This window comes from Schistocerca americana, chromosome 3 (assembly GCF_021461395.2).
Source record: "Schistocerca americana isolate TAMUIC-IGC-003095 chromosome 3, iqSchAmer2.1, whole genome shotgun sequence".
Classification (NCBI taxonomy): domain Eukaryota; kingdom Metazoa; phylum Arthropoda; class Insecta; order Orthoptera; family Acrididae; genus Schistocerca; species Schistocerca americana.
Window position 1 is genome coordinate 649,617,531 of NC_060121.1, and position 17,897 is coordinate 649,635,427.

At 37.1% G+C, this 17,897-nt stretch overlaps 1 protein-coding gene across 2 annotated transcripts; it reads left to right on the top strand.

Moving 5' to 3' along the window:
* Window positions 1–148: 148 nt before the first annotated feature.
* LOC124605742 (glucose-induced degradation protein 8 homolog) lies at window positions 149–1,642 on the top strand. Of its 2 annotated transcripts, none has more exons than XM_047137621.1 (2): window positions 149–329; window positions 447–1,642. In XM_047137621.1, exon 2 carries the CDS (start codon window positions 466–468, stop codon window positions 1,153–1,155), a length of 690 nt encoding a protein of 229 aa, XP_046993577.1. In that variant the 5' UTR covers window positions 149–329; window positions 447–465; the 3' UTR covers window positions 1,156–1,642. The 2 variants fall into 2 exon arrangements, with proteins under 2 accessions (XP_046993577.1, XP_046993578.1); XM_047137622.1 differs by having other exon boundaries at window positions 232–329; window positions 450–1,642.
* Window positions 1,643–17,897: the final 16,255 nt, after the last annotated feature.

Sequence of the window (17,897 nt, forward strand, 5' to 3'; positions counted from 1 at the left end):
CGAGTCTCACCCGCTTTAAAAACATATGAATATCGGCTTGTACCTCGTTTCGTACCACGCTTACTAAAATGAAAATATATATATATTGTTAGTATTTTCCGTCACAGCTGAATAGTATCACCATTACACGTTTCTTCAGAATTAAAAAGAAAGTAAAGAAGTAGAAAAACTAATTTTCTGGAAATATTTTATATTAGACGAATCTTTGGCGTGCGCATAAAGTCGGTGACTAAATAATATGTGTGACAGTGGTGGTAAAGTTACGACAGCTGTTCAGTGTGTGATTTGGCTTGTTATTATGTGCAGTCAGTGTATCGTCATTACGTCAGGTAATATTTGCATTTGAATTCAGAGGTAGCTTATAATAATAATAATAACTTACTGTGATAGTTGGATGTTTGAAATTATTTGAAGGTATTTATGGATCTTTTCCTTTTTCTTGACAGCTGTAGCGTTGTGGACGAAATGAGCTACACAGAGAAACACGAAAACATTTCGAAGGACGACTGGATGGAGCATCTCGAAGGTGTTCATGTACAGCGTTCAGATATGAATAAGCTTATTATGAATTATTTGGTGACAGAAGGATTTAAAGAAGCAACTGAAAAATTCCAGCAGGAATCAGGCGTGAGTCCGTGTATGGATCTGGATTCTCTCGATGACAGAATACGAATACGTGATGCTATTCAAAGTGGCAGGATTCAGGAAGCTACGGCAATAGTGAACCAGCTGCATCCTGAGTTATTAGATAACGATAGGTATTTATATTTTCATCTTCAGCAGCTACATTTGACAGAACTGATTCGAAACGGAAAAGTTGAAGAAGCGCTCCATTTTGCTCAAGAACAGTTATCAGAAGCTGCAGAATCTGATCCTACCGTTTTAAATGAATTGGAAAGAACATTAGCCCTTTTGGCGTTTGAAGACCCCCATCAGTCACCATTTAGTGATTTGTTGCACCCTACACATAGACAAAAAGTCGCAAGTGAACTAAATGCCGCAATACTAAAAATGGAAAACAGAGAATCTACAACTCCAAAGTTGTCAAATTTGTTAAAATTAATATTATGGGCACAAGATGAATTGGATAAGAAAAAGATTAAGTATCCGAAGATGACTTGCCTTGCCAATGCTGTAATTGAAGCACCAAAATGACAACAAATATCTCCCCCTCAAGAATCTATTGAAACTTCCAGTTTTTATCAAGGACAGTGAAACGTTCTTGAGGGATGTCAGTTTGCTAATAAACTGTAACGCCAGTTTCGACTTTCATTGTGGAGACATTTGTCCCACTGAGAAAATTTTGTAGAATCAGGTTGTGTATGTTATTTCTTGTTTTAGTGATGCATTAACGATTTACAGAAAAATGTACTAACTGTTTAAGCTGTGTTGAAAATGTGCGCATGCATTTGTGTTTTTTAGGCAGACAGTAAGTACTGAAACTTTTATTCGATTACAGGCATGTGGAAAGTAGTACTGTGCGTGCATATTTAAACTCTTAAAACCCTTATTGACATGTAACCATTTAAGGTGTTATATTTAAGGGCTTTTTCATTTATCATATAAATTTTTTCCATATAAACAAGAACTAAAGATTTTCTGTATTTTTACAAGTGTAATAAAATTTTATGCACTTTTCTCACACTTTGTTTCACTAAGCATTGTACTTGGAATTCCTTTTCTTGGATGTATAATGAGATTTTCAACTTAACACTATTATTTTTTATTGACTCCAGGCATGATAGCACAACAAATAAAAAGCATGTAGCTGTTGGTCAGTGAACAGGCTGTGATTTGTGACTGAGAAAACAAAAGAATTGGTACTGTAGACAGCAAATGAACCCACCAATTGATAAGAAAGTTTACAGAAAAGCCAGTGTGGCTTGATTATTAGTACTGCCTGTATACATGAGTGTACTTCATAGTGTCATGCTTTGACACCTGAAGACTGAAAGTAGGTCCTGCCCTGCAAAAAAACAGTGTGAAGTTTAAATCAATTAGTGGCCTCCCCAGGTTACTATGACAAGTCACCATTCCTTCATCAGAAATGGACAAGTGAGTGATTGTTCCACAAACTGTTGCCTGTCAGAAAGACATGTTTATTAATTTGTTTAATTCAGATGGTAAGTTTTTTATTTTTTTAAGGAACTGTCAGACAAAAGGATCTCAGAGATGCTCCTTGCTTACTAGCTCAGGATAGCAGAAATGTGACACATAATATGTATATACAATACGGGTAAATCTGAGTTCTGGTATCGTAATATACTTTTATAGCACTATTGCACCAGGATTAATACTTGCAATATGCAACCTAGCTCAGAAACACTTGAAGAAACAAGTGATGCTCATAAATGAGAAAATAGCATAACACTAGAGAAAGCTGAAGAAATTTTTTGGTCTCCAGTAAATTCAGTTTAAATTTGCCACTTTTCTTTATAAGTTTGTAAATATTGTTTACCAAAAATGTAATTGAATGCATTATTATTAAGTCATTGAAGCAACCTTATATCATGACTGGTTTTATGGGGTTCTGTAAGTACGTCTGCAAAATGCCCAGAGTAAGCAATTAACTTTTACATTATACTAGTTGTATTTCAAGGATCCCATGCAGGAGATTCTCTGGGACATGGAAAGAAGTGAAAGATATTCACTCTACTTGATGTGAAACGATATTGTGTTACAGTGATAACATTATTAAATAAACTAAAATCATTTTAATTGTATCTGTTAACATACTTTTCAACTAGTAGTAGTAGTAGTAGTAGTAGTACTCAAAGGAAAGCTTTGTAGTTCAGTCTTAAACTTCACCATATTACCCATAGGACATTATTACTCTCTGAAAGATATGAACTCATATATTAGGCTACTTCTCTGATTGCTAAGCCCTTGAAGTCTTTGTAGAGGTTAGTTCTGAGCCTATTATTATTATTATTATTATTATTACTACTTTTTGGAAGAGAAGTGTTGGTAACAACAAAGGACTTTAATGAACACAAGTTGTGAAACAGTTGTCAAAATAACAAAGCTACTGACACTGAAGATATAGAACAGAAAGGTAAACTATGGAAAAATGTAAATAATTTATGAGTTAAGCAGACAGACCCACCAAATAGCAGCAGCATGGAGCACACCCATCAGATAGAATTCTTATAACACTTTTTTTATATTCTGAAAATAATACATTTGGAGTGAAAAAATGCCAAATAAACTAGCTTCTTTATTTTTAAATTGCCTACATTATAACTATATTCATGTGTACTGCAAATTTAGCTAAACTAAAGCATGTCATTAATTCTAGGGTGTGGATTTTTTCATAAGTTGTGGAATTTTATGAAAATACTTTCCCGGGTTCGAGTTCTAGTCTGGCACACAGTTTTAATCTGCCAGGAAGTTTCATATCAGTACACACTCCACTGCAGAGTGAAAAATTCATTCTGGAAACGATCCCCCAGGCTGTTTCTAAGTCAAGGCTTGCAAGCAACACATGAGGCAAGGTAGGCATTGAACTACTGGTCGAAGGATAACTGTGAGGAGGGCTGTAGGTTGTGCTTGGGTAGCTCAGTTGGCAGAGCACATGCCAGAAAGAAGCAAAGGTCCTACGTTAAGAGTCTCAGTCCAGCACGTCTCACATTTAGCTGAACTTTTTCATGGAACATTGCCCTATAAAAGACAACCAGTGCTTCAGAGGAGCTGAGGGCTATGCCAGTGTTAGCATAGTTACCAGCAGGGTCACCGAAGTCAGGCAGGGCTCAGCAGTAGGGCCAGAAAAAATGTGTCCCTCATCATAGGGCAGGGAGGGCTCAAAAGGTGTTGTAAAGCCAACCTTCCTAGGTAGTAAACCCCCAAAAAAATACAAGTCCTCCAGGATGGATGTGGGGTCTGGGGTCAATAACCCAATACTGTAAAAACATCTTATTATGGAACCACTACAAGACCCTCTGACAGTGAGTGGGATATACTGAACACAACTTCAGCAATAATGAAAGCAATAGTTGAAGAGGTCATGAAGTTTAAGTACAATATTGTGGCACTACCAGAGGTGAGGCTACAAGCACAAAGACAGACAGACATGTCTCTGTATTTTTCTGCTGTACAATAAAGCAGAAAGAAGAACAGATTAATCTGGAACAGGATTTATAATAACAAAAGAGGTTTAGAGAAGCCTTTGGATTTTGAACCTATTAACGAAAGACTCAGCAGACTAAGAATAAAGAGAAGGAATAAAGAACAGTTTTATAAAGACCTTGGAAGTACATGTAGTACAGAACTACAACAAATTATTGGTTTTGGGAGAGTTTAACACAAAGGTTGGATGAAATGAATATGGAAGAGTATCACGGAGATACATTTTACATGAATAAAGTAACAAGACTGGAGCTATTCTATGTTACTTCGCTGTTTTCCACACAAAAGAATATGCCTTGGAACATGGAAATTGAGTGTAAGTATAGGCCATGTATTAGTAAAAACGTGACATACCTTGTCAGTCATAGATGTATGGAGCTGCAGGGACCCAAACTATGATTCAGACAGTGTGTTGTCAAGTAAGAGAAAAGTTAGCTGAAATACATAAAACTGGAATTGAAAAAATAGCATACTGGAATACAGAGTAATGGAATGATCCCAAAACTGTAGAAATATATCAAATAAAAGTTAAGATGTTCTGACAGCAGGTGAGGAAACAATAGGAAACGAAGATACGTGAAACAGAATCCAGAAAACTGCAAAAGACACACAGAAGAAACAGTTGTGGTAAGAAGAAAGGAAAGACATAAATAGTTTGACGGCAAATGGAGACTTGCAACAGGATATAAAAATGTAGCAAGATTGAGAATGCTACAGAGTCAGACAAGAAGAAATGTGAGATATATGAAGAATTAAGGTTTAGTGCTCATAAGGCATGAAAAAAATAATACATAAAATAAAAAGGAATAGCAGAAAGCATAATTTCAAAAGACAGAGCATCTAAAGAAATGCAGTGAAACAAAAAATGGTGAGATAATCAGAGATGATTAAAAAATATTGCAGAGATAGCGAACATATTTTAAAGATCTGGTCAATGCTAGGTATCAAGAGATTCACAAGAACAGGAGGAGAATAGAGAAGCAAGGAAACAGAAATAACTGTGCACCTGGTGAGGGTGGGTTGCTGCCAGAACTTATAAAATAAATGGCGATCAACGTCTAATAAAGGAAATACACGTCATATGCCCTACGTATAAGAAAAAAGAAAAGATAGCCTATTAAACCTACAGAGCCATAACTGTATTGAGTACAGCCTACAGGGTATTTTCTGGGGTGCTGAACAAAAGGATAAAAAAGTAAATTGAAAATATCCTCGAAAATTATGAATGTGGTTTCTGGCCAAATAGAGGCACTTCCAACCACTTATTTGTTATTAAACAAATAATTGTAACGTTTGCGAAGATGACATAGATCTTCAGTTCCTATTGTTGATGATATACAAGGTTTGGAGTATCAAAAAGTGATCATTGTAGAAAGCACAAAAAAAAATTGGACATGTGTGACAAGCTACGAAGGTTAGTTGCATTAACAATGAAGGACACAAAGCCAAAGGTAAAGATGAACAATAAAATTACCAGGAGCATAAACTTTACAGATCAAGTGAAGGGTAATGCTATCCGCTGTCCTGTTAAACTTAACATTACGTAGTCTGACATAAAAAACACACAAGAGAGGGTTGATATCAAAGAAATCTAGTCAGATATGGGAGGTGCAGGTGAGACTGCAATTGTGACAAGAGATGTAAATATCCTTAAAGAATTATACAAAATAAAGGAAGCAGAAAGAGCAAAAATAGGATTTACTGACACAAGACAAAATACATGTTAAAATCCAATTCTATGGCAGAACATTACATGACCTGAAGACCTCTAGTAAATGTTAAGCTGTCAACTGCTTCCATTATCGGGTGACCTCTCAACTGGCAATAACAACATGACACAATGTATTAGAGAAAGAAAACAAGCAGGAACTAGAGCTGTTATGCAAACTTATGGGTATTTATGAATTCTTAAGAGTCTACTATCCCCTGGTACAACCAGTTGTCACATATGGGTCAGAAATGTGGACAACGACAGAAGCAGATATGAACAATCTAAGAACACTTTGAAAGAAAGATCCTGATAAGAATTTATAAGCTTGTGAGAGAGGCACTGTGTTGGAGAGTTATGTACAATCACAAAATACAGCATATTGCAGAAGGAAAATATAAAGTAAAATTTATTACATCTCTAAGAAATTTCTGATTAGGACATACAGAGAGAATGGCAGATGATAAGGCGCTCAAATTAATAATGAAAGGCAGATTGTACTCCACGAGGAGAAAGGGCTGAGCAAGAACTAGAGGGCTGGACAATGCATTGTCTGGCCTTACCAAGATGGAGATCTGAGGATGGAAGAGAAGAGCAGAAAACAGAGATGTATGGAGCCATACTGTTGAGGAGGCCAAGACTCATCACGGGCTGAAGTGCTGAGGAGGAAGAAGAAGAAGATTTGGCTGAAAATGTAGTTCATGCACAACAGCACTATAATTTAACAATACTACGACAACAGGACAAGACTTTCTGTTGTTAGATGTGTTGCAGTAGTTGCACAAAATGAGACACTTGTTCTTTCTCCTGCTAGCTGTGAGGTTGAGTCTGTTATAAAGTTTCTTAACACACAAAGATAGTGCCAATCAAAATTAATCATGAGCTGTATCAGGTGTATTGGCAAACACGCGTTGCATTGCTTGTTTAGGCAATGATCCAAAGTCTCCGTATTGAAGAGGGCCATAGGCGACAGTCCCTCATCAATGACAACATCGTGGAGCTGGTGCAGCAGCACATTATGGGGAACTGTCCCTCTCCGATTATGGATCTCATCATCCATTTTCCACAGATATCAAAATCCTCCTTGCTTGGAGTGTCACTAAGCACCTGCTGTTCAAAAAAGTGGGTGCTGAAAAACCTTAGACTCAAACACAACATGAATCACTTAAGAGCAGCATTGTGAAATAATGTAAAATCTACATAAGGAGATCAAAAATATAGGAAAAGATGGATTGCTACTTACATTAAAGAAGACACATTGAGTTGCAGACAGGCACAGTTCTAGGCTGAGTTGCTGCATTTGATGGTCACATGCACATCTTGTGTACTTGCTTGTGTTTATGAATGGTGTGTGTTTTTCTGTTTTCCTTCTGCTGGTGAAGGCTGTGGCTGAAAACTTTGTGTCAATATCCTTTAATTGTGCCTGTGTGCAAATTAACGGTAAGTAGCAATCTATCTTTTCATACATTGATAAGAGCAGCATTGGGATTTCTGCAGCGATACCATGAGAATGGCAACAAATTCCTCAACAGGACTGTAATGAGTAATGAGACGTGGGTTACTAAGCTTACCCAGGAAATCAAGCAGCAGTTGATGCATTGGTATCACAGTGGACCTCTGCTCAAGATGAAGTTCAAACAGATACGATCAATGCGAAAAGTGATACGCATGGTGTTCTGGGACTGGACAAGCATTCTGCTCATTGCCTTCCTGCCCAGAGGTGAAGACCATTATTGTGAATACCACAGAAATTGTGCCGACAGGCTATTCAAAACAAGAGGCAGAGAAAGCTCAAGTCAGGTGTTGCACTCTTCCATGACAATGCTCACCCACATGTGGCTCAGTGCACAACTTTTCTGAAGAAGTTAGGCAGGGAGCTGTTTGATCATTCGCCATACAGTCCCGATATTGCTCCCTGTCGTTTGTTGTCCCTCAAGAAATCCTATGCACCGGTCAGAATTTTCACATGGTGATAAGTTGAAGACAACTGTCACTCGCTATTTCTGTTCCCAGGTGGCAGATATTTACAACACAGTTACAAAAGTTGATCTCACGAAATGACATGTGGCGATTATGTCAAAAAAAGGTTCAAACATTGCTGTATTTATTGCCTAGTTTTTCATGTAATTATTTTTTTCTTAAGGGGGCCATAATTTTTGTATTACACTTATAGGTGAGTTGTAATATGAATGTCCACTTGCTGCACTTCAATACTGAATACTTCTGAGAAAATCTGGTACATTATAACAAAGAGAACACTTCCACCAAGGCATTAAGGAGATAGAGAAGAGATACCACAGAAGATGGAATGGGCAACTGTTACTAGATTTTGAAGAGGAACAGTAAAGATGAAGGTTCTGTGAGGAAAACAGAAAAGAAAAAGTTTGAAAATTAAGTGCAACAGAGAACTCATAATGCTGTTAAGAGAACTGCTTATATTATTTTAGAATATGCATAAAAATAGAACAATTACAATAATAATATAGAACTGCATTGAAATTTTATTTTAATGTTTGTGCTTACATCTATTTTTTGAAAAACTCTGATGTGATAGAATAAAATGCAAGTAAATTTTAGAATCACTGTTGATTCCAGAACACCAGTTTTGGAGAAATCATTTGTCAAAAATCTAAAAAATGCAGGCTTGTGCATTCATTTAGCCTTGAACCATCTGTTGATGGTTTCAAATATTTCAGCAGCAGCCTTATCTGTAAGAGGATTCTAGTACTTCTATTCCTGTAGTTGTATCATCTGCAAAAGGAGCAAGTTTTGCTTCTTCTGACATTGCAAAAGGAAGATCATTTATCTATAAGAGGAACAACAGATGACCCAAGAAACAACCCTGCGATACACCAAGTCTGCATCACATTCTGAGTGCCTCTCTTTATGTGATTGACATGGAATTAGTATACTGTGCTTTCTCTTGCTCAGATAAGATACAAACCATGAACCTACAGTACCTATTATTCCAGAACATTTTAAATTTTGCAATTTTGCATGAAGATATCTTGGTTCACAAAATATTCCCAATGTTATTAATTGTTGATTTACTGATTTGAGTATATCATCTGTCATGGTAAATGCAACCTGTGCAGCTGACAGTCCAAATGACTATATATTTCTGTACTAAATTTTTATAGATTTTGTTGTGTATAAACTGCTATTAAAAAAAGAATACTGGCAATGAGCTGGTCTGATAATTCTTTACCATTTTTTACCTTCTTTTTTGTGAAGGGGCTTGATAGCAGAACACATAAGTCTGCCTGCCATGTGTCTGTAATCAACTGCAACACAAAATTTATAACTAGTGATGTCAAGGATCCTCTGCAATAAATTACACCGTCCACTGACTCGATTTCTTAATCTTCAAATGACAGACTACACCTAACCACACCCTTCTCATTCACACAGATATAATTCAGAAATTGCATAACAAGACATGTGATGCAATAAATTTACTTCTGTTCAATGTTAAAGGTTCTGCAATTCACACCTTCTAATTAACCTCTATATACAATAATATGCCTCTTCATATGGACTGTTCATTACTCCCCGAATTAACTTTCATGTGTCCATTTCCCCGTGACTCTATCACCAGGTGTTAACACTGCCGACCCTACTTCTGATTCCAAAATCACTGTTGATTCCGCTTGCTCCCTACTTCGAGCATTGTTAGCATGACTCAACAAAGTCCTCTTCGCCAGGAAAAATGCATAAAAAGGCCTAGAAGGTAAGGCCCGTCAGGTAGCAATTGACAAGCTAAAAAGTGCAACTGTCAAAGACACTGCCTTCTTATAGATCATTATTTCAAAATTTCAAATAAATTAACAAATCAAAAAGAATAGTTTCTAACAGCAGTAAGTAGTTTACATCTAAAAGCTATATGGAATCTAGTACAGCAAGGTGTTGATAAGTACATACCATGTTGTGCATGGTGGGCAGATGGGTTATATATAATGTACTGACAAACATTCTAAGTAGCATGAGTCAGTCAGTCACTTACTTCTATTTTCAATGGATCATAAGTGTGACTTCTCGCTATAATATAGAATGAGTCAATTACATTATTACAGTATGTTTTGCCATTAGAAACTCTGGCATCATGTTGACCACTTATTTTTGTAATAGTTTTTTCTCTTGCACAATTTACACTCCACTACTTTCAAGTTGTTTCCTCCTCAATTAAACTCTCTCTCTCTCTCTCTCTCTCTCTCTCTCTCTCTCTTCAGTGGGGAAGCAGAAATTCCCGAGCTATGATTTCAATTTGTGTTTGAGCTTAATTTTCTTATCTGCTCAATTCTTTACATCACTGAATAGTTCGTCAAAGATTTGTGTGGCTGAATACCTCACTCCTGTCTACGCCCCGCTATGGCTGGTATAAATCATTTCTCTTTCAGGTGTCGTATTTATGAATGTTACTGTTACTGTTTAGTTCCAACCAAGGTAGCTGATATAAGCGGTTCTAGAGTGGACACAACTTATTATCCTTACTGCATGTTTCTTTACAAAAAATTGAAATGAATGAAGTAGCAGGGAAGGAGAGCTTTTACTGCAGTGAACAGGGTGGCCTAAATTAGAATGCCTGTAAAGAGAGCAGACAGAACAAGATGTATTATATAGATATTTTTTAATCTTATTAAAAGGCAAAACACTTCCTAATGTTCTGCAAAGTTATATTTATTTCTCACGAACCGGCTGTCGCAAACACAGTTGTCACCTGAAGATGGCCTGAGAAGCTGAAAGCCGGTTCATGACAAAATAAATATAATATTGCAGAACGCTAGGAAGTATTTCCCTTTTTAATATTATCATCACGTTCTGGCAAGCACCAACAGAAAATTCAGTAGATGTTATAAATTAATATTTCTAAGTATTTGTTAGAATGGGTTTATCTTTGTTGTTGAAGATGTTCTTAGATTTGGAACATGGGAAGTGGAGGACGACAAGGTGATGTAGTTTTTAAGATGAAGTTTTTCAATAGCTGAGAATCAAATCCAATTTTAGAGGTGATGGTAAGGAAGACCAACATTGTGGACAGGCAATACTTCACAGAGAGTCCTGTGGTAGTGGGATGGAATACTTAGTTGCCTTCAGAGTCTGTCTTCTAGCATTCTTTCATTCTGGTTACACTACGTCTTTTTTTCTAGATTGTGTTACACAATACTACCAACTCTGGTGACAAACACAAAACTAAACCTCCAAAGCAATCTCATTTAGTATCCAGAAACTGGCATGATGCCAAGTCTTAGCATGTAGCAAGTGTAATATACAAATTGATACTCTCAACAATTCTCATATGTGTGTATATAATGGATATTGTAATGTGGTAAACCAAAACACACTATTATGAAGTGACTGATATTGTAGTTTATATACAACCTGATCCATACTCAGCTTTGTTCACAAACAAGGAAGCTTGTGTTTCAGTCTACACTTACATGATAATTATTCATCAAAATAACTCAGTGATTGCAATTTACATAATGATCTATCGGGTATGTAAAAATTCAAGTCAAAAGTTGAGTAAACAAAGGAGTATTTTCCATTTCACGCATATCTCATAACTTGTGCACCAATCAGAACTGTTTAATACTTCAGTGCAATGTAAATATTAGCATAATTGAACTCCCAGTAATTAATTAATTAATTAATTTATGCACAGTGTCTGAGTATTGTTAATGTCAAGAATACTGGTATTCTGAATTTCAAATGTAAATATCATACACTGTATTATTCTGAGTAATTATGTCTACAGGTCATTATGATCACCACATTATAATCGCAAAATTACCAAAACTTTAATTCGACAGTCATATTCTGAACTATTTCTATTGTATAGTTACAATATCCATTCATCACACCATATAGATACCTGCTAACATAGTCAACTGATCCTTGTAAGTACTGGTTGAAGAAGGGAGTTTAATAAATCTAGTAGGATCCTTCTAGATTTTGATGTTAAATTATGACACATTATGATGTGGTCCCTATGAATATGCCTTGCAGTACTTGAACATTTCCTGAAATAAACTGTTTCATTAAACTATGATTCTAGAGACAGCTGATTTTAAGAAACACAAAACTACTAGTTGCTGAACTGATTAGGAGATGGGTAGACCAGCTTTTAATGTAATAAGAAACTTGTTTTTTATTCTTTTTGGCTTGATGCGAGGTCACAGATAATTGACCTTATGCAATAACAGAGTATAGCCCATGTAAGCATAGACAAGAGCATTAATATTAACTGAATTCTCTGCTGTTGATTGACTGGACATGACAATAGTATCAAAAAGGAAATCTATTCTGAAGTTCAGCAAAAATTTGCAAAATATCAATAAAGTGTTTTCATTTTTAAAATATAGTGGCAGATTTGGATGAAATTTGGAATTGAGATACCTTGTACCCTGAATTAACACATTGGCTACCATATATATATATATATATATATATATATATATATATATATATATGTCTAAAAAGAAAGATGATGAAACTTACCAAACAAAAGCGTTGGCAGGTCGATAGACACACAAACAAACACAAACATACACACAAAATTCTAGCTTTCGCAACCAATGGTTGCCTCGTCAGGAAAGAGGGAAGGAGAAGGAAAGACAAAAGGATATGGGTTTTAAGGGAGAGGGTAAGGAGTCATTCCAATCCCGGGAGCGGAAAGACTTACCTTAGGGGGAAAAAAGGACAGGTATACACTCGCACACACACACATATCCATCCACACATACACAGACACAAGCAGACATTTGTAAAGGCAAAGAGTTTGGGCAAAAATGATCGGTGATGTGAGAAAAACGGAAATGGAAATAAAGCAAAAGTTATTAAAACTGCCGAAAGGGTTGTTTAATAGCTAAAAGGAACTGTTTGTGGACTGGAAACGGTGGATTTTATAGCAGCAAAGCGGGAAAAAAAATTTTTTTGGTTATGGTTTCGAAGTGATTTACGTATTATTACGTATTATTGAGTGTATATCGACGGGATAAAATTGTATACTGGATTACGGTAAAAAAGGGAGAAGGTGAATAGAAAGTGAAACTGTTGGCAAAAACAGAAGGAGGAAATAAGACGACAGAAAAGACTTCGAAATGTAACAGTGACAATAACAATAACGATAACAATAACAAACGTGATTGTTGGCTTCAAATTAATGATATGAATATAATAGAGGGAAACTTCCACGTGGGAAAAATATGTCTAAAAAGAAAGATGATGAAACTTACCAAACAAAAGCGTTGGCAGGTCGATAGACACACAAACAAACACAAACATACACACAAAATTCTAGCTTTCGCAACCAATGGTTGCCTCGTCAGGAAAGAGGGAAGGAGAAGGAAAGACAAAAGGATATGGGTTTTAAGGGAGAGGGTAAGGAGTCATTCCAATCCCGGGAGCGGAAAGACTTACCTTAGGGGGAAAAAAGGACAGGTATACACTCGCACACACACACATATCCATCCACACATACACAGACACAAGCAGACATTTGTAAAGGCAAAGAGTTTTGCCTTTACAAATGTCTGCTTGTGTCTGTGTATGTGTGGATGGATATGTGTGTGTGTGCGAGTGTATACCTGTCCTTTTTTCCCCCTAAGGTAAGTCTTTCCGCTCCCGGGATTGGAATGACTCCTTACCCTCTCCCTTAAAACCCATATCCTTTTGTCTTTCCTTCTCCTTCCCTCTTTCCTGACGAGGCAACCATTGGTTGCGAAAGCTAGAATTTTGTGTGTATGTTTGTGTTTGTTTGTGTGTCTATCGACCTGCCAACGCTTTTGTTTGGTAAGTTTCATCATCTTTCTTTTTAGACATATTTTTCCCACGTGGAAGTTTCCCTCTATTTTATATATATATATATATATATATATATATATATATATATATATATATATATATATATATATATATATATATATACCTAAAAAAAGAAATATAACACAAGACACATGGATACCCATGCTTTATTCATGCAGCACTTAGTGACTTGCAACAAATTTATACGTAATATCAATCTGTTATGAAACTTATTCTCACTGACAATCCCCACAAAATTATGAAAGGAAAAAACTTTATAGCTTACTACGTTTTCGTTGTTCACGCAGTACAACTTGCCACATGAAGTATGATGTATTATTTATTGCTTCTTTACTACTAACTGCATTCTCAACACCTTTAGCAGACAGTATTCAAATAATGCACTGAATGTACCAGCAGAACTATATTGTTGCATGACACCATTTCAGGAGATATGACGTCATAAACACTGAAATGCATGAAAAACTTCTGCATCGTGTATAACATTTAAATTTATTACTGCTTTGATACTAACTTTATTCGGAGACTGTATTCACATATCTCACTGAAGGGACCTACAATAATCTGTCATTGTAGGATACATAGTTCAGGATATATGTCGTCAAATATTGATATACGTGAAGACCTGCCACATCATATGGATGTTTAAATTTGTTATCTCTCTACTACTAACTCTATTCTCAACACATATCGCAGAAGGTAGCTACATGTACCAATGGATGTACCTGCAAAATTATATCACTGTACAACACATTGTCCAGGAGATACGACATCATAAACATTGAGCTTTGTGAAAACGAAACTGCAGAGCGAAATTTGCTACAGATACAGGTGAAATATTTGTACAAATATATGTGAAATATGATAAATACATGTGAAATGTCTACAACTTGTATGTGCATGGGTAAAGCAACATGTAAAAAGTTCAGCCTAAATCTCTGGAACAATTTCAATAAAATTTCACACACATATTAGTTACGATCTCCAAAGAAATACTGTGCGGTTAAGAATAACTAGCCTCTTATTGGGGTGTGGGTGATAAGATGGAGAAAGAAGGGGGAGGAAGAAATGGACAGGTACAGAGGGAGAGAAGGCGATGGACAGAGACTGGGGGGGGGGGGGGGGGGGGGGATGGACAGAGAGAGGGGGAGGGGATGGTCCAAAACAGGAAAGAGGAGGAGTCAGACAAAGAAAACAGGGGGGGGAGGGGGGGGGGGGAGAAGAAGGGCAGGAAGAGATCAACAGAAGGTGAAAGTGGAAGTGGCGGACAGAGAGATGAGGTGGAGAGGACGAGGGGGAAGGAGTAGATAGGCTAATAGAAGACTGCAATAAATAAATAGCCGGACAGCACTAGGCACTCAGCTATCTCTACATGCAGGGGGAGTCAGGAGGAATGTCAAATAATTTATGAGGTGACTCTAGATGTAAAAATAAAGTGAAAAAGTCCTATGAACATGTGTTCGATTTTGGATAATTATGCATCTGGAATAAATTGAAGGCTACACACATCCATGAATGAATATGAATGCAAGTGTGAGTATCACTTACCAAAGTGCTGGGTAGGCCCTGTGGTGGACAGAATCGGCCTTAAAAGAGGTGTAGTGGTTCTCCAACAGATGGCAGCACCGTGGCACCGCACCAAGGCAACAGCCGAAAGTGTACCCAGTGTGCTATCATGGGTTGGTGTGTGTTGTGCTTGGGTGATGTTTAATTGAGAAAGTCCATCATGTCTGTGAATACCAACATGCTGCATATGTTCACCCACACATAATATGCAGACATGCTATTTGTGTGTGGGCACTGTAATAGCAGTGCCTGTGTGGCTGTGACAGAATACCAGACAAGTTTCCTCGATTGACGAACCCCCTACGTCAGGGTATTTCCCCGGGCATTTCCAGCATTACATGAATCTGGAACATTATCCAGTGTACATGTAACATCAGAACAGGAGGCCATCCAGTCAGTTGTGGAAAGGGAAGATATTATTGCAATAGTACAATGGAGTCCCACCAAAGTATACAGCAAATTAGCCATCAGCTCAATATTCCACAAATGCAAGTGTAGCATACGTTGCATTTGAGGGCTTGTACTCATTCCATGTGCAGCCTTACATGTGCATCCAGGTGACTCAGTAGGCAAAGACAAATTTTGTGAACAGTTGGCTGTACACAGGGACGTCTTACAGTATACTTTATTTACAGATAAGGCTACACTGACATGCAATGTTATCATGGACAACCACAAGTCTCACACATGGGAAAAGGAGAATCCACATGACACCAGGGAAACAAGATTCCAAGTTAGGTTCTCAGTGAACCTCTGGTGTGGTATGACCACTGACCTAGTGACAGGGCCAGTGTTCCTGTCAAATCACGACAGCCACAGCACACACACATTTCCTGATAGAAGATATACCAGCATTTTTGGAGACACAGCATTAGAACAACGATGGCCAATATATTTGCAACATGATGGATCACCAATTCAATGTACCGGACAAACATCTCAGGGTCTGAATAACACATTTCCTCAATAGTGGATTGGCTGTGGTAGAGCCATTAACTGGCCTGCCAGATCATGACCAAACCCCATTAGACTTCTGTCTATGGGGCTGGTTAAATGGGGATGTGTACGCTACAAAGATGGATAACGTGAAGAACTTGGCAGTAGCATCACCAATTTGCTGCCCGCATTAAAGCCCGCCGAGGTGATGTTCGATGTGCAACACAAAACACTCTCCAGCACGTTGACAAGTGCATTGAGATAGGTGGGGACTTTTTGAACATCTCTTGTAGTATGAATCAATCATTTGTCTCACCATTATTCTGTCCACCACAGTGCCTATACATCATTTCGGTAAGTAATATTCACACTTGCCTCCATAATCATTCATGATGCATGTAGTCTTCAACCCGCTCTAGTTCTGTAATGATCAAAAAATCTGACACATGTTAATAGGTCTTTTTCGATAAACTTTCACATGCAGAGTCACCTCACTAATTACACGACATTTCTCCTGAATCATCCTGTATATAGCTGACAACCTAGCACTGCCCAAGAATGTATTTATTCCGTCTTCTACTACCATCTCCTCATTCCGCCTCTCACTGAATTTATCGTGAGGACAACTTTTTATCCAGTCATATTTCTTCCATTCCCATGTGACCGAGTATTTGGCACTTTGATCCAGATAGAAAGTTCACTAGTACGTAAATGCCTATTCATAAACATGGATGAAAAACTCAAGTAAAACTACTTACTTGCATTCAATAAAAAGCAAATATCGGAGTGACAATAACAGTGATGGCAGGCTGTAAAAGAGTACAATCAACAATGCCAAAAAGCTCGAATATTTCCACTCATAACTGGATATGTCGGTGTTCAGGTGGCTCCAACTATCACTCTCAGCAGTCCAGGGAGGTGCAAATGTGATTGCAGACTGTCTACAGTGATGGTCAGAGATAGGCTTAACTGTGAAATTGAAGTACGAATATGTGAATTGATAATTTTTTTTTTTTGGCTGCAGCGATACTCATGGTAATTCTTTATTATTATTATTATTATTATTATTATTATTGCAGCAACATCATAATAATTTTTAAAAATGTAAATGTGGACAGCAAATCTTCAAATTCATGTATACTATAGCTGCTACTTTTCAAAAGCTGTAAAATGTAAACAGGTTTGTGTTCATGGGTATGATTTGTACATGAGTAGCCCGTAACATAATTTTCTGCACAATATATTTACCTTCCATACAAATAAATGGCTGAATAAGTGTTTAAAGGCTAAGATTCAAATGGAACAACACAAACTCCAGATAGGAATATCAACAATGTAGGAAAAGACAGACAGCTACTTACCATAAAGATGACATATTAAGTTGCAAACTCGCACAATTAAAAGACACTTACGTAAAGCCTTCAGTCACAGCCTTCATCAGCAAAGGAGAAACGTACACCATCCATACACACAAGCAAGCACACCTCATGCACACACAACCACCAACTTCAGCATCTCGGCTGGCCTGAGAAACTGGTTTGACTCGAAAGAAATGAACAAATAATAATCCAACTGACATATAAAACTAAAACCAACTGAATCTATTGTTCTCATTAGGTCACTCCTGCACACTGGTATCATTCATATGAATGAATGAATAGTGCAACTGATACGCAAAACTGCAATCAACTGAATCGATTTCTTTCCTTCAATTGTTCGCATAGACCAGTTCCAATCA